The sequence below is a fragment of the Miniopterus natalensis genome, chromosome 4, assembly GCF_054644295.1.
Source record: "Miniopterus natalensis isolate mMinNat1 chromosome 4, mMinNat1.hap1, whole genome shotgun sequence".
Classification (NCBI taxonomy): domain Eukaryota; kingdom Metazoa; phylum Chordata; class Mammalia; order Chiroptera; family Miniopteridae; genus Miniopterus; species Miniopterus natalensis.
The window spans coordinates 65,524,252-65,542,345 of NC_142084.1; the positions used below are offsets into that span (position 1 = coordinate 65,524,252).

Sequence of the window (18,094 nt, forward strand, 5' to 3'; positions counted from 1 at the left end):
GAGCCTGGCAGTGAGAGTGGCAGGTGTGAAGGCATGGAGCCCAGGGCGGATGGCGGCCATGTCGAGGATTTGGAAAGTGTTGTAAAAGGAGTGGGGGAGGCACGGTGGTGATTTAGGTTTAAAAAGAGAACAGTTTGGGGGAAGGGGCAATATGGGGAGACAAGTTGGGAGGTGACAGCGATCACTCACAATAAAAATGGGGTGAAGAGGAGGTCTAAGGAAAAAGGACAAGACTGAGACAAAATCAAACTGACCCTGTTCTCCTCCCCATCCCTCCAAACTCCCTGTCCTTGGAGAAGCAAGACAGAAGCCAGTCTTCACCCTGAAGCAATGGCCCACTGATGGCGACCATTTCCTCTGCAGTGCTCACTGAAGCAGCACCACACCAGAGTCAGATTCATCGCAACAGTCCTCACTGTGCACAGCCCACAGTGAACACAAGTGAATGACATGTGTGAGACCAAAGTGCTAAAGGGAGGAGGGTAAGGGTTGCCATCAAGGTTTCCATGCTTCCCTAAGCAGCCATCTCCTGGCACGGTGCATAGTTGCTGCCCGACAGACCAGGATGGATGGATGAATGAACATACCTATGCTAGGCAATAAATGAAAGCAAAGGAATGCTGGAGGGACTCTGGGGATGGCAGCAGCTTACTCACACTTGTCTACCACGGGGAAGCCCAAAGACCTTCTGATGCTACCCTATACACCACAAGCCCAGCATCAGGGGATGGAGGTCCAGGCCCTAGCCTTGCTTTTGTGTTCAACTCCTGACCAGCAGCAAGGCGCACAGGATGAAGCCAGAGTTTTGGCCAGCCCAGCACCCCCAGCCGATTTTCTTTAGGGAAGCACCCCTCCCCCACCTCCATGTTTCAGATGGAGCCTAGCTCTGGCTCCAGGCCTAAGGAGTACTGCATGCCCTGACCCCAGGGGACACTGTGACACGTGAATAAGGCCAGACTGCTGATGGTGAATGAGATTCAGGTCCGAGAATTTTGTTGGAGCTACTGGGGAATGGGAGCGCTCTCTGTCTGCTAAGCTGGTAGGAGGTAACCCTGGCATTGCCAGCAGCTGCCTGTCATCACAAGGGACCTTGGCCTTGAGCCAATCCAGTGGGAAGCAGGGTAGAAAACTGAATCCTACTGCTGGAGGCCCAGGATCCAGGTGGTCCAAAGCTAATCCCACCCCCAAGACTTTTCAGTTAAGTCAACAGAGGCTGATTTTTGCTTAAGGAACTCTGAGCTTGATTTCGGCCCCTGTCTCTAACAGCCTCTAGCCTGAGAGGTGGGGCCTCACTGCTGCAGACTTCATAAAACTCACACTGTAGTCCCTAGAAGAAACTTAAGACTGGCCTCAAAGGGAAGTGGATGCTTCTTTCTCTTCATAGCAGGGATCAACAGCTGATACAGGATGTATTTATGGATTTATGGTCTATCTCCCCTACTAAGATGTCAACTCCAGGAGACTGGAGACTGCTGGGTTCTCCCCTCCCTGTTCTGTGGTATGAGAACCGTACTTGGCAACCTGCAGGGATTCAACAAATACCTGATGAAGGGATGAGCAAGAGGAGAGGGCACTAGAGAAAATGACTGCCAGGCTAGTAAGAAAGGACTAGATGAAGAGAGAGCAATTTGGACAGCAGAGGAAGGCCTTTCTGATCTGCAGGCACATAAGGAGGGCAACCGAGGGAAGCCTGGGCTGCCTGTGGGTCCCTGGGACAGGACAGAACAGAACCATGTGGCAGGGTCCAGGCCTGAGCTGGAAGAGGTCCCATTTGAAGGAGGAACAATTCTGCACTGAAAATGGCACGTTGCTCAACTGGGGGCAGAGGGAGGTTATGGAGGGGACCATGGGGCCTGAGATCTGAAATCAGCTACCCAAAGAACAGGAACACCAGGTGAGATTCAAGCAGATCCACCTTTGCTACCACCATCATAGTTCAGACCTTTCTTCTCTGTCTCTACTTTTACCCCCTTAAGTACAGCTTTTGCAGAGCAGCCAGAACCACTGGTGTAAAATGCATGCCTAAAACTCTGCAATGCCCTCCCAGACTAGGGTTGGAGCTCCTTCAAACAGGCCACCCCCCACCTGACTATTACTGTGGTACTGTCCCTTGCTTCTGTCACATTTCTGGACTTCTGCTTGGTTTAGTTCCTCTGCCTAGAACACATTCTCACCTTCTCTTCTGTGGTCAACACTCATTCATGTATAGACACCATCTCCTTCAGGAAGCCCCTAGTTTGAACTGTGCTCCCAAAGCATGCTCTGGCTTATATCCTGCATACCTAGGACTGGGAGACTACGGATACAGTACCCAAAACAGTTCTGTGCCCCAGCCTGCCACCCAATGCACACCATGTAAGAATCATCCAATAAATGTTTGAACTAAACTCCCTCTGTACTTCTTCACATGTGTAACACCAGCTGCTATGTAATCACAAATATCTATTAAGCCCTTATTCCGTGCAAGGCATCACAGGAAAAATGGGAACAGGAAGCTGGGGGCAGAGAACTTTAGGGTAAAACACCTTATTTGAAAGAAAAGTGTGAGTGTTTGTATACAAGGCCCGGAGCTTGCAGTGGGTTATCTGCTCACTGGCAGCTTGTCTACCCCTGGACCATAAGCTCTGCAAAAGTGAGGCCTCTGTTGTGTTCACCTCCATGTCTTTAGAGCAACACAAGAAACATACGCTCAACAAACAGCTATAGAGTGGATTAAATGTCCTTCATTGCCAGGGCTACGACTCGGGAGGCGGCAAGGGCTTTGGCAGCCTACCTTGGGTCCCACTGGGACCCCCACTGAGGGTAGGTTTGGCAGTCATGACAAATACAACCACTGCACTAAAACATAGCAATGGACTTCTATCAGTTCTCCACCAAACACACAAAGCACCAAAGATATGCACATTTCATTTCCACTCAGCTCCAATAGGGCCAGAAGTCTGCAAATTGCAAATGAGTACTGATATTATAAAATGACGATATGCACCCCTTCCAAGTAGGCCAGCTCCGCACTTATCAGAGTATTTTTCAACTGTCTCCCATCACCAAACATTTTTCTGGTTGTCAAGCAATGAGGCTTCTATGATCTTGAACTCCCAGCCCAGCCACCAGAAATTTCTAGAGACCCAGGCCACCACAAAGACCTAAAATGTTACAATGCTAATCATATGCAGACTATTTGATCCAGATTCTGCCACCTAGGTGTTTTTGTGTTTTTTGGTTCTGTAAAATGCTCCCAGATGGAATTAATTTGTAAAAAAGCAGCTCACCTGGAGCACTGGCTTGACACATCAGCATAGGAAGGGTTAAAAAACCTGTTTAACCAAATGTTGCCCAAAGTTATCTGACCAGGGAATACCCCACCCCTTCCCAGAACACCCTCTATGAAGCCTGAGAACCTGTGTTCTGTGGCCCATGTTGGTGTGTGCAGTAGGATGGGATTCAGAGCCCCCAAGTCACTTCAAACAATAGCCCCACCTCTAGGTGGCACAGGCTCTACTGTCTGGGATGTGTCAGGTGCTTTGACCTCATTGCAGCCTTCTAAGTGCCACATGCCAAGTCCAAGATAGCCGCTGCTCAATTCAAACGCCTCCTGCATCCTCCTTTACGTGCCCCTCCTCAGCTCTTGTGTCCCAGATAGCACCAGCCAGAGCCCAACTGTGATCTTAGATAATGATCACATAACCCAGTGGAGCAGTCTCCCCAAACCCCAAGCAAACTGTGTGTGTGTGTGGGGGGGGGGTCACTGGGCAGAAACTGAAAGGAGTGAGCCACTGATGACATCCTAGTACACAGCACCAGCTCTCCCTCCTGTTCCTTGCCACCCTCCATCTAACTGTGAGGTTCAAATGCAAAATGGGACAGCCCAGCTCTGATCCCCAAGGGCAGGGCCTGTGTCCTGAATCTGGTCTTTGCAGCCTGGGTGATGAGAATGGATAGGTGAGCACAGGTGCAGGAAGTTGCTGATCTCTGCTCTCATTTCAAACCTCTGCCAGATGGCTGGGTCCTCTCCGCACAAACACCCTACCCCGGGTCTCAGGACCCTGCTTCCAGAGGCATTGCTGACATGACCATGACTGTCTGGGTACTCCCCCCAGCCGGTCTAGCCTGGGACCCACTTCCCCAGCTACACCTCTTGCTATGTTTGCATATTATATCATAATATTCACTGGCAACTACAACCTTCAGCAATTCCACACACCCAAGTGCCCATTGAGCACTGGGCATCGTACTGGCTTCTATAACACGAAGACACGTCTTCTGCCTCCCAGAATGTGATGTCAGACTTTAGTTGAATGTTACAACACAGGGGATGCACAGAAGGGACTCAGAGCACAGAGCTGGGGCACTCAATGTGGTAAGCTTGCAAAAAAGTAGTGAACTGGGGAGAGCTTCTTGGAGGAAGTGCCACTTAAGTGGCAGGATAAACAGCATTTAACCATGTGACCAGGAGCAGGGAGAAATGAGGCAGTAGACAGCAAGGAACACTGGAAATACAAAGGTCAAGGTGGCACCAGTGGACGGACTCCAGATCCTTGAGGACAGACAGGAAAACAGACCACTGAAGCGCAGGGCAATAGTAGAATGCGCCCTCTCTCTTTGCTAGGTCTGAGGTTTGCATATTCACACCGGCATGGTTGAGGATAGAAGCTCCTGTAAGATAAGCACCAATCACACTCAGGCAGTTCCTTTCTTCAGGGAAGGAGCCAAAGGTAGCTTGAAAGACAGTGGAGCCAAAGGTAGCTTGAAAGACGGTCCCGGAGATGCAGGTTCCCTCCTCACCCAAGGGGCATGCAGGGAGCATAGGTTTTTGGGTGGGAAGAGGGTTTCAAAGGAGGCTCCCTTCTCCTTAAGCAGAAACTACTAGGGCCCCAGAACCTAGAGAAAGTCCTCAGATGGCTTAGGTGCAAGCGTGGGAAGTACTAAAAGCTCCGCCCCGAAGTCATGTCCATAATTTTGGTGTACAATGTCTTTGTCAGGGAGAGGGCTCATAAACTGCCTTCTCCAATAGTGGGTAAGTAGGGTCAACAGGAGGAGAAAGTTTTAAACAGTCCCATACTTAAGAGAATAAAAATAGTGGGCTTCCCAGTACCACCCCTACCAGTAGGCCGGGGACTGGACTCAAGGGTTTTATCTGTGTCTTTTTTGCTGAGATCGATTGCTGGCAAACCCCTTAAGATGAAAGGAGTTATGTGTATATTCCAGAGACAGCAAGGAAGGGGATGGAGAAGGGCACTACTCCAAAGCCAGTCTAAGAAGGAAGAAGAGTCCCAAAGGAAACGGTGGCTGAGGAAAAGAGGTGGAGTTCCTACTACAAGTAAGGAAAGGAGAGTCAGGATTTGACCTGGACCCTAGAGGTGGACCTGGGTAGAACAGTGTGTTTCCCAAAGCCCCAGGGTAACAGAGGTCTTGGGATCCCATCTTTAGACTTTTCCCAGACTCTGCTGCATTATTCAGAGCACAGACATTCCCAAATGGGGTTTCCCAAGACCCCAGGATGATTTTGTACATGGGCCAGCCATCATTGAGCTCCCAGTATTTATGGGCTAGGCAGATGCTCAGTGCTTTTTCCGCATCATCATCCTGAATCTCCATAACCACCTTAGGAGGTAGGTCATCCCAATGTTTTATTTTATAGAACAGGAAACAGAGACTCAGAGAGGCTGAGTGACTTGTCCAAAGTGGGGCCAGGTCTCCAATCCAGGCAGGCCTGACTCTGAAGCCCAGGCAGCTGAGCTACACTGCTATCCACGCACAAGTGCAAAAGGGAGAAGTCATGACACCAGTTTGCTTTCTCCCATCTTTTCTGCTCAGGTGGACCTTCAAGCTAAGAAACACACACACTTTTCTACCGAGAAATAACATCAAGAATAAAGTAGCTGTCAGTTAACATCCTGTATAAACATCTATGGAAGAGTACAAAAGAAACTAGAGGGCAAGCGATAAGTTTAGGCTTTCAACAAGTAACACGACGAGTGTGCAATTAAGCCAATAGCTGATCCTTTGGATCCTCAAGGAAAGAATGAAGACACATTCCAAGAAGCACACTCAATGGTAAAACAAATTACACTGTCTTCATTGGTCAAGTGTTTAACCATGTAATGCTTTGCAAAACACATTTAGATTGTAAGCTGAAAACACACTCTCTCCACTCCTCCCTTTCACCTAAACTTTCCTTCTTCAGGCTGTGGAGGAATTAACGTACACAAATACCAAAGGCAGACCTGTCCTGTGACAAACTTTGGCACCCCCCTGTGGCTGTCTCCAACCTTTGTCTCTGAGGATCTCTGTTAAACTAAATAGAAGAAAATATGCAGACCCAGGAAAACACACAGTGAAGGGAATCTGGATTATCTTTCCTGTTCTGTTTATTTCCCTCCTAAATGATGGCTCGAACACCTGCCAGAAAACAGCCTCCTTCTGGAAAGCCACTTGGAATTCCTGTCTAAAATGTCAGCAAGGTACTTGTGTAAAATGAGCTTTAATCCTGGGCTGATGTGTCTTAATCTTATCTGTGTAAAAAATATGGAAAGCATCTTGCCAACACAAACAACAGTATTAATACGTGGTAAATGCTTTAATCCTGTGACAATCTAGCCCTTCAAGTCATTTCTTTTCTCAGGAATTATTATAAACAATTCTATGCAGCAACATAAAGATGATGTGTCAGCTCTGTTCGAAAACTGATTCTTTGATGAAGAATGACACTGATCTCAATCATGCTGTTGCTTGGTGATGCCTCTCTCAATGTTAGTGTACCAAATGCTCAGTGGCCGCATGCTGTCTTTTATTTTATGCATTTTTTTCTAGAATGCTCTTTGGAGCATGACCCTCACCTACTGAAATTGAAGACAATTTTCACTGCTCTCATCTTACTGCAAGACCCCTATACTTGTAACAATGGTGAAGAGCAAAGGGCTACTCACAATTGTTGAATGGTCTTTACTAGACCCAGTGGTAGGCGCTTCACATACTCAGTCTCATTGACAGTTATCACAACCCCCATGACGTAGATATTACTTATTATCTCTGATTTGCAAATCATGAAACAAAACTGAGAGGTCTTGGATAGATGAATGCCTTGCCTGAAGTCACAAAGCTGGTAAGTGGCAAAGGTGAGATCATAACCCCAAGCCTGACATTCCGAGGGAGCAAGGCACCTCCTATCCCCCTGGAACTCCACCTTGGGCAAAGCAGCAATCTGCCTTCTACTTATCAGCCCTGCAACCAAACCCTCTACCCCTGACCCACGCACCCAGAATAAGACGCTGGGATAAGACCTTGTACTTTGGGCACCTCTGTGCCTTGACTTCAAGAGAAACCCCACAAACCTAGTAAATAAATCAAACAAAGCAACTTCACCTACAACTGCTGGTAAGTTCAGGGATCCAGGGTTGACAGCACTTCTCTATTCTGCCACTAGATAGCGTGACACCAGTGCAGCTGAGGTGAAGTAAAAGTGGCTGAAGACTGGAGAAAAGTTCTAGTAAAGACAACAGTAAGTCCCTCATGGGAAGGAAATCTAAGGACTACAGAACTTCTGCTGAGGCTGCAGACCCAAACTGATAAAATTTGGGAATTCGGACTCTGATTTTTGTGTGCATTCAAGTTGACCTCAACCATTTGTGGCTAGGCAAGTTAATTCACTTTCTTTGTACACTGTCCTTTGTCCAACAGGGATGGTACCTATACCCCAGGCTGCTTCGGGACTGAATGAAATGATGCATATAAAGTGATTGGAAAGTGGCTGGCACACAATAAGAATTCCATGTTGGCATTATCATTATTATAATTATACATAGAAAACTACAAATACTTTGATGCCACCTGAAAGAATGGGCCCTCAAGCCCCCAACAATGATAAACGCCTCATGTATGAAGGAGAGTTTGTCCCCTTCTGAGAGCTGCATGGATGCTGGGACACCTTAACACAAATGCTCAGCTGCTCAGAATCCCTCAAGCCCTTTTGAAGTCAAAGGATTCACTGAGGTGAGATCTCACTGGTGTGGCCTGGTAGAGGGCCAATTAGCTAAGTCTTGCTCCCAGCAGCAGATTTACTGAGCACCTGCTCTGCAAGGCCATAGCTCTCTAATGAGAACAGAAAACAAACAAGTACCCAGAGGCATGAGAGATTCTGGAGACAGGTGCTACAAGGGGGTGGGAAAGAGTGATGTGGGTAGAAGGTTAATAGGTGGGAGAGGCCTCTTTGAGGTGTCATCTGAACCTCTGACGAAAAGGGATGAAGGCCAAATGTACTGGGCAGAGGGAATCCCGAGTATGAAAGTCCTAAGGACAGAAAGAACCTGGAGGCCAACATAACTGAGAGTTTCCACACGGAAAGGTGGGAGGTGAAGTTGGGGAGGGAGTGCTGTGATGAGGAGTATGGATTTCTCCAGTCTAAAGGGAGGCTAGTGGAGGACTCCAAGCAGGGGAGTGACACAATCTATTACACACACACACACATATAATCCTCACCTGAGGTTAGATTTATTGATTTTAGAGAGGAAGGGAGAGGGAGAGAGAGAAACATCCACATGAGAAACATCAATCGGTTGCCTCCCATACAAGCCCCGACCAGGGATGGAACCTGCATCCCAGGCATGTGCCCTGAGTAGGAATCGAATCCACAACTTTTAGGTGGAGCACGGGAAGATGCTCCACCTAACTGAGCCACCTGGCCAGGGCCTGGCTTACATATACTAGTGGTTTTGCTTGTTTTTTATTGACTTCAGAGAGAGGAAGAAAAAGGAAAAGATAGAAACATTGATGAGAGAGAGAACATTGATCGGCTGCCTCCTGCACACCCCCTACTGGAGATCAAGCCAGCAACCTGGACATGTGCCCTGACCAGTAATCGAACCAGTGGCCTCTTGGTTCAGGGGTCTACACTCAGCTACTGAGCCATACCAGCCTGGCAGCCTGGTTTGTATTTTTAAAAGATCCACCCTAGCAGTCCTCATGTGATTCTTCCTCTCATGTGTTAGAAAAGTTATGTAATAAAATGTTGGTGAAGATCATCCTAGGAGTGGTGAGAACAGATCTCAGGGAGGCACAAGTAGATGCAAGGAGTCTCTAGGAGTCATCCAGGTGAGAAGTGGCAGTGACAATGGTGGCTCAGGCTAGTCTTATAGCCTTGCAGACAGGGCAAAGTCGATAGAGTTGAATATTTTGGAGACAGTCTGTCAGTCCTTCAGGTATGGGGACAGAGATGACTGTAATGAGGCTGTGAAGGTACGTCTTGCTCTCTCAGTGGCAGATGCTGGCAGCTGTAATAACTTGTGCTTCTCTGACAAGAATACTCCACAAGCAGGGTGTCGTCCCCCGCCCCTACTCCCCCTGCCAAGGGCAATGATGATGAATAACCCAGATCCTGGACTCTTGAGAGAAGGCCAAACTCTCAAGAACTGTTTTCCCCACCCCTGCTCTGCTGTTCCAGATGATGCGCAGGCATTAATTCTGAGTCAACAAATTCCCGAGACTATGTGGCAAACCTGGGGGAGTTTAGCTTAGCCAAGGCATTTTAAACTTACTGCAGAAACAAGCCCTGCATTCTAAACATGTGCATGGAGTAACTACTACCATCTCTACAATTTCCTATTTTTCTTTGACAGAGTGAGAGCAAATGTAGTGCCCCATGAGTCAGTTTTTGGGAGAACAAATTCCTATTAAGTTGATGGTACTGATCCACTGGAAAGGATGACCATGGGCTCTTTGACTCAATGGCTGGAGTTAAACACGTCAGTACTGGCCAACTTTCAGCTCTCTTGAAATGGAATGGTTTGAACCTGGAACATCTCTGAAGGTACTTTTCAGCTCTAACATTCTGAAAGGTCCTCACCTTGAACCTGAAAGGTCATGGAACACACTGTTCTTCCTTATTAACAGGGATATGAAGTCCACGATGCCTACTTAGCTGCGAAAAGACTACAATGGAAAAGGAAGGTCAAGAGGGTGAGCCCTAAACTCCAGTTGGCAAATAATTTATTCCTGGATAGTTTTATTTAATCTTATAACTCAATTCTCACCAGGGGTGATTTTGTCACCCCTGGGAAAAATGGACAATGTCTGGAGATGTTTTTGGTTATCACAATGGGGAGAAATCGCTAATGGCATCTAGTAAATGGGGACCGGGGATGTTCATCAACATCCTACGGTGTACAGGCAATCCTCCAATAACAAGGAATGATCCAACCCCAAATATCAACTGTTCTGAGGTTGAGAAACCCTACATTAATTATTTGGAAAAAGACTGCTTTAGATACCTAACTCACATTATACACCAGAGTAAGTTCCTGGTGTGTCAGACAATACAAACCAGGGTGACTCCCAGCTTTTGTGAGTTATGTCCTTCCCCCTCCCAACTCAGTTTGCTATTTAAATGTGTGTAGCCCGGCCGGGCATGGCTCAGCAGTTGAACATCGACCTAGGATCCAGGAGATTGGAGTTCGATTCCCGATCAGGGCACATGCCCGGGTTGCGGGCTGCAGCCGATCAATGACTCTCTTATCATTGATGTTTCTATCTCTCTCTCTCCCCTTCCTTTCCTCTCTCTGAAATCAATAAAGATATATATATTTTTAAAAATGTGTGCAGGACTAGGGCTTTAGTAGATCAGATGATTATAGAACAGAAACTCTCTTGGGGGTGGGAGGTGTCAATAGAATCCCCTAACCCAGGAGGTCTCAAATGGGGGTAATTCTGCCTCTGAAGGGACATCTGACAATGTCTGGAGACATTTTTCCTTGTCGTGGCTGGGGGTAGGTGGGTACCACTGGCATCATATGGGTAAAAGTCAGGGAGAGATACTGCTAAACATTCTACAATGCACAGCACAGCCCCCACTAACCCCAATGTCAATAATGATGAGGTGGAGAAACACAGCTATAACCCCAAAGGAGCTTTTTCTCTATCCAGGCACCCAATTACAGAAAAGTAACAGCCAGTTGTAACTGACACGTACCCACAAGCCAGTGAGTATATGCTCTCTCTCACACAACTATCCTCAGCCTTGATTAGCACTGTTCCCATTCCATAGACGCAGGAATTGAGGTCAACCAACTTGCCCAAGGTCTGGGCAAGTAAGTGGCACAAACTGAGGATAGTGAATCCAGGAGCTTCCAACTATGCCACGAGTTAGCTACTGGAGCCTGCTGGTCAGTCCCAGTTTAAAATTCCTCTGGGGCTGGAGAAATGAGAAAAACCCATGTGGATCTCCCTACAGGCCCCACTCAGGTCCTTTACACTGGAGATCCACACAACATAACAGGGGTTCTCAAACTTTTTGGTCACAGAACCCTCTTTTCCACTTGTAAATTACTGAGGATCCTCAAGAGCTTTTGTAAATGTGGGGTAGAGCTACTGATACTTACCATATTCAAAATTAAAACTAAGAAAGAGTCAAAATATTAGTGAACTTATTTAAGATAAATAGTAAAGGTTTACCTAAATAAAATTTTTACGAAAAATAACTTCTTGAAAACAAACAAAAACTAGTGAAAAGGGGGCATTATTTTACATTCTGACAAATCTCTTTAACATTTGGCTTAGTAGAAGACAGCTAGAGTCTCTTATCTGCTTCTGCGAGCTACCCATTGCAATTATAACCTCTGAAAAAAGTATACTGTCCATTCACAAGAGAATGAGAGTAAAAAGGGCAAATGATGTCTTTGTATTGTTATGAAAATAGTTTTGAACTTGCAGTCCCTTTGAAAAGGTCTTGGGGACTTCCAGGGGCCTCTGGGCCGTCTTGCAGAACTGCTGCCATATACTACTCTCTGAGTATTAGCATTGGATGACACTGAATCCCAAATTAATTGTAGACAGAGCTTTCTGCTGAGATTAAAGAGTACCCTGTATCAGAAAAATGCTGTGTCTAAGAGGAGTACAACAGGGTTGAAACCCAAATGCCAATGCAGATCAGGCAGGCACCGGAAAAGGAGGAAGTGCGCCAGGCTCCAAACAACTCGGTGGGGACTGTGGTGTCCAGGACAGTCTATCTCAAGGGCAGCAGCTGCTCCTCAGACCTGGCAAATCATACCATGCAGGAATGCAGGCTGAGGCTGGTTCCTACTTTTCAAGAGAAATCAGAAACTTGGGTTATTCTTTTTTTCCCTAGAAACTTAAGAATTCTTAAGTGTTGGCTCCTAATTAAAACAAAGAAAAACCTAAATGGGCCAAATTAAACATGTCTACTCTCCCCTGAAGCAACCTTGTAACTTCTACCTGTGGTTTTCAACTCTGGCTTCATGTCATAAAACATCTGTGGGCTTTTTAAAACTACAGACACCCTGTAGCAATCTCTAATGGTACAGTACAGGCATCAGTTTTTATTTTCCTCACAATCTCCTTAAACAATAAACAAGCGGGATGGGCAATCAGGGTTAAGATTAACAATGAGTGTTGTGCAACAGCACAGTGTGCCAACAACCAAGCAAACTGTGGACATGAAGGGCTTTACTCTGAGGCCCTGTGCTATATAGTTTGCTACTGAGCAGTAATGCACAGTTCAGACCGAACAGGACTCCATGAGACCACAGGAAGGTTACTGCACACAGATGTGAAAAACAAATACTGTTCAAACAAAACAAAGAAACTTGCTGCCTGCACTACCACCAGGTCCTGAGTAGATAATGATGTAATCACAAACCCACCTGGCTCCTGACTGCTTAAAGTACCATGGAGAGCTACCAAGGCTTGTCCAAGTCAATACCAGCCACCTCTGCCCTCTGCCTTTCTAATGTACATGAGATCCTCCAAATGCATCCCACTGCTCCCCGAATGGCCCCCATCTCCCACTCTACTCCAGTCTATTCTCTGCTTGAATTTACTTACTAGGCCAGAATTCAACTGGTACCTAAAATGTCCCCTTCGCCAACTCCAAACACTGTCCCTTCTCCAAACTCCATTCTAACCTCACCAAATTCCTGCTGCCTCCACTCACTCCAACTCCCTTGGACTATAAGCACACACCAGACCGTGACTATCCCTAACACCAATGAAGGTACGAGGGTAACAGGACTGCTTGGGTAATTCCATTTTCCAGTTAATTGACAGGCAGACTAAAAACTTGATTGAAAAGTTTAAACTTGCAGAACTATAAGCTTTTCGGTCTATATGCAGGATCCTGGGCAAAACTGAAATTTTCTTCAAAGTGTATAGAGATTTTGCAGCCTTTGAGGTAGCACCCCCCCCCCCCCAAACCACCAGGCCCCATCTGCTACAGACATGAGAAGCACTGGAGAGTTGACTGTACATGCTCTGACCTGAGGGCAAATCCCAGAGTTAATGTTTACTGTAACTTAATGAAAAATTTTAAAATAAGTGTTTATCACTTACCCTAAAAATTAAGTTTAGGGCAGGGGAAGGAGGTGGTGAGAATCAAGTGCACTGAGGAGTCCAACTGAGTTCTGGCTCATTAATAAAAATTCAGTTGCAACTCACCCTCAGAGGGCTTATGTTTTAAGTCAACAAGTAAGGTAAAAACTGAGAAAAGCTAAACCACCCTTGGAAATCTCTAGACTGACAGTTGGTCAGGCTAGATCAGTGATTTCCTATGGCGGGCAGTTGTGCCACCCTGCCAGGGGACATTGGCCAATATCTGGAGACATATTTAGTTGTCATAACTGGGGAGGGTGCTACTGGCATCTAGTAGATCAAGGGAAGCCAGTTAACATCCTACAATTCACAGGGTAGCCCCACAACAAAGAATGAGTCCCAAATGTCTATAGTGCTGAGGCCGAGAACACATGGTTAGAAGATCACCCAATGAAAGGGAAGACAGAATACTTAAAAGGACCAGCTCCCGCTGGCCTTCACCATGGGCTGACCCCAGGGCCATCTCATTCAGTGGGACAGATTCATCAGCACTATTCACATTCATTTTTTCTCTTTTTTTTCAGATTCATTTCTTAACTCTCTCTTTCTTTGCTGAGCACTTAAGCTAAATGTGTCTACAACATGAGCCCACTGCAGTAAAAATAGCTACCATTTACTGACTGTTTATTACTGTGTGCTGAGACAGGTGCTAAATTTATATGCATTAATTCAACCAATGCTCCCAGCAACCATGAGATAGATATGATCATCATTATTCCCATTTTACTGATGAGTAAACTGAGGCTCAAAAGGATTAAGAATTTGCCTAAAGTCACTCAGAGAGTACAAATCCAATTTATAGGGCAAAGCCTGTGCCTCACCATCAGGCTTTATATTAGTGGGTCTCAACGGTTGATAGCTCACCTCAGCCCCCACTCCAGAACATTTTACAATGTCTGAAGACATTTTTGGTTGTCATGACCCCTGGGGCAGGGATGCAGGGGAGGGTGTGTGCTACTGGTATCTTGTGGGTAGAGTTAGGGATGCCACTATGCTGCTAAACATCCTACAAGGTATAGGGCAGCCTCTTCCATAAAGAATCATCCAACCCAAAATGCCACTGGGGCCAAAGTTGAGAACCTACTTCATACCATATCTCAGGTTTCCACCATGCATGTCCACAGGCCAGTAAGGATTCATATATGGTGATATATATGGTAATGCTCGGATCTAGAACCCAAGATTTCCTATAGCTCAAATACACTCTCCTCACCCTCTCCCCATTCTTCTCTAACTTAACCAAGGTCAAAATGCTGCCATCAAATCCTAATGTCAGTCTACAATGCACAATAATTCCAGAGATAGGAGGATCAGAGTTTGGGATATATCAATAGTGAAATGCCAGGCAGAAGACAATATCCCAAAACACAAGTGTAAAATACACATTCACACACAGAGACAAAAACAGATACACAGACACACACCTCTAGGAGAGAAGCATTCCAACTGGACTTTAAAAGTCACGGACTACATGACTACCAAGAAAGGCTGTGGGAGTTGCTGTCAGCATCCCCGAAGAGATCACTATGGCAACAAGAGCCAACAAGATGCTGTATTGGATATACCACTGGAAACGTTTCTTTATACACAAAGCAGCACTCTTAACTTGTCCCACTCAAGGCAGTGGTTTCTCAACCCTGACTGCTTTCTAACTATACAGATGCCCAGGGCCCACCAAACACCTCACAGAATCAGAATGGGTGGGGTGTGTGGACTGAGCATTTGTGGTTTTAAGAAAGCTCCCTAGGCAATCCTGATGCCCAGACCAGGTGGCTAGCCAATACTTCAGATTCACACAGAGGTGACAATGGCCCAGAGAAGAGAGACAGAGAGTGTAAGATGGATCAACCTAGAATCCCTGTCTGGAAACACAGAATCCAAGGGGGCATTTGGAGCTTAAATAGCAAGAGGGAAAGCTATTTCCCTCATGGATGGGGGCAGCCCTTAAAGGTTTAAAATGCATAGGCAAGGAAGTCTTAGTTTACAATGTATAAGAAGTTAAACATCCAAACAAAATCCAGAAATGGAGTTAATAAACACAAAACAACTAATTAAAGGATGGCAGGAATATGTGAGGCACAAAAAGGCACTGAGAGTTGATTTCCTGAGGATGACTATGCCAGAACTAGTGCCAGAGGCAAAGTACTAGGTGAGTGTGGCATTTATTAGGCAAAAACATTCCATTTCTCTATTTTACACTTACCCATTCAACTATGTAATTTATAACTGACAGTTGATGTGTCAGGTATGTGCTAGAAATGATATCCCTGGAAAACAGGAATCCATAATTTTCTCTTTATGCTAAAAGATATACCTTACAATGAAGGCCCTCATTGAATTCATTCATTCATTCATTCATTCATTCATTCATTCATTCATTCAACAAACATTTCTTGGATACGTACTCTGTGCTAGGTACTGTTCTAGATGTAAGGGCTCCATCAGTAATAATGACAGATAGAAAGCCTTGGCCTCGTGGGGCTTATATTCCAGAGGAAGAGTAGTTGAACAAACAAGTAAACCTAGCATGCATGGCAGATGGCGATTAAGTGCTTTGGAGTAAAATAAAGCAGGGTAAAGGGGACAGGGAATATGGGCACAATTTAACACAGGTGGCCAGAGAAAGTCTCAATAATAATCTTTAAGTAAAAACCTGAAGGTGGAGTGGGCGATGGAGGTAAATGGGGAAGAGTGATTCAGGCAGAGGAACCAGCAGGTCCAAAGGCATAATGGAGGGAGTTTACAGACTATTGAAGGGGCAATGAGAAAGCCAGACTCAGGGAGTGGTGGGAAAGGAGGACAGGGAGGTATCAGGGGGCCACTATAGCTTCTGGGTTAAGCAGCTGTTAGATGGGTAAGGGTGGAAGGGAAGCCCAAGAGGCGGTAGTATTGGTGGTAAGTGGTCACCCTCTGGAAATATTTTTAAGGTAGGATAGGATTTGTTGTGGCATATGACAGAAAGAGAGGAGCCAAGGTGACTTCAAGGTTTTGGGCCTGATTCAAAGAATAGACTTGCCATTTACTACAATGGGGGAAAGACTGTGGAATGGACAGGTGTGGGGGGGGAAAGGTAGGGATTTTGTTTGATATGCCTATTAGACATCCAAATGGAGATGTCGAATATGATGTTGGATATATGAGTCTTGAAATCAAGAAACTGAATGGAGTGAAGATGTAAATATATAAAGTATATCATATTGATTCCCATTTGTCCAGCCCCTCTTCTGCCTTTAAATGGATCTTATGAATGAAATGCTCTATGGGCTCCTTTACCTTATAAAAGAGATGTAGCATAAAATGGCCAGGGTAGGGGGAGTTCTGAAGCCAGACCTTATTGATTCATATCCCTGTTCTTTACTAGCTGTGTGACCTGCTTTGTACAAATAACTTAATCACTCTCAGTTTCCTTACCAGGAACACAGGGCTACAGTACCTACCTCATGAAGCTTTTGTGAGTATTGCCGGTTATAACACAGGGTGATCAAGACATTGAACATTACCTGGTACCATCCCAAATGCTCCACCAGGGTGAGCACTTATTATCAATTCATGAATTCATGTGGTTCACTATGGAAACCTCAGGACACCCTCCGATAGCAGGGAGCATGGTATTGGGAATCAGGGCCAGGCAGGGAGATAGCTGTAGCTGTGCACCTAGAAAAGGAGGGAGCTAAAAATAGGCCTCGGAAGTCCTGAAGCTACTGCGATATCAACACCACTGTTGATTTAAACAGACATCGGTTTATGGAGTGTTTTCTCCAGGGATTAGGAACGGTAACCTTGTCAAAAACGTTCAGGTGGGATGTCAGCACTCCACAGGGGAGGGGATAACAGTCTCTGTCTCTCTCTCTTTGGAAGTGCAGCAAAAAAGGCCAAAGAGAAGCTAGGGATTTACGCGGCCCACATCCTGCGGCTGGGCCTAAATGGGGGTAGACGAGGCGCGACTCTCAGGTCGCCACGAAGGATCCGGGGGAACTGGCGGGAACTGGGGGCCGAGTTCGGGACGGGGGTGAAAACAGGCCCGGCGTCCTCAGTCCTCGGACTGGGGAAGGCCCGCGGAGGATGAGAACCCCACAGGACTAGTGGGTGGGTCGGCCAGCCAGGCCGGGGGTAGGGTGCGGGGGCCCGGTACGGGAGAACGAGGGGGCGGGGAGGGAGTGTGGCGCGCTGGGCCCACCACCAGGCCCGGAGGTCTATTTACAACCGAGACCGACGGGATGAGGCCGCACCTCCCATGCCTATCAGCCCTCGGCCTAGTCCGCGAGGCGGAAGGGCGTCAGGGCCACGGCCGCAGCGGCCTTCCAGACCCCCTAGCTGGACGGCGGCAGGGTTGAGGCTACCGGGAGTGATGGGCCGAGCCGGTGAATCTGGACTGAGGGGACGCAATGGGGGGCGGCTTCGGGACCCACTGCGCCACTATCCCGGAGCCGACGGACACCCCATACTCCGAGGTGCTCACCCCTCGGGCCTTTGGCCTCTGGACCTTCCCCCGCCCGTTCGCTGGCCGCCAGATGGCCCCCGACGGCGCCTCCCCTACCTTCGTTCGCCAGGTCCGCCATTTTACTTCCTCAAGCCCTCCCACAAGGCTCCGCGCCGGCCGCGGCTCGCCTGCTTTCTGCCAGAAACTCCCGCGCGTGCGCACTTCTCAAGCCGACTCGGAGCGAGGAGGGCAGCTCGCGCCTGCGTGCTGAGCCCAGCTCCTCGTTGCTATCAGAGCCCG

The 18,094-nt window shown here is 47.0% G+C and overlaps 1 protein-coding gene across 8 annotated transcripts in view; it reads right to left on the reverse strand.

Annotated features, from left to right (window-relative positions):
• RANBP3 (RAN binding protein 3) overlaps positions 1-17,967 on the reverse strand; it is a 55,992-nt gene extending 38,025 nt beyond the window's left edge. For 7 of the 8 annotated variants that reach the window (XM_016197903.2, XM_016197902.2, XM_016197901.2 and 4 more), the window contains exon 1: positions 17,912-17,967. In XM_016197903.2, the coding sequence (XP_016053389.1) occupies positions 17,912-17,933 (22 nt within the window). In that variant the 5' untranslated portion in view covers positions 17,934-17,967. Of the gene's footprint in view, positions 1-16,874; positions 17,428-17,911 lie in introns of those variants that run through there. The other variant, XM_016197898.2, reaches the window with a different exon arrangement.
• Positions 17,968-18,094: the final 127 nt, after the last annotated feature.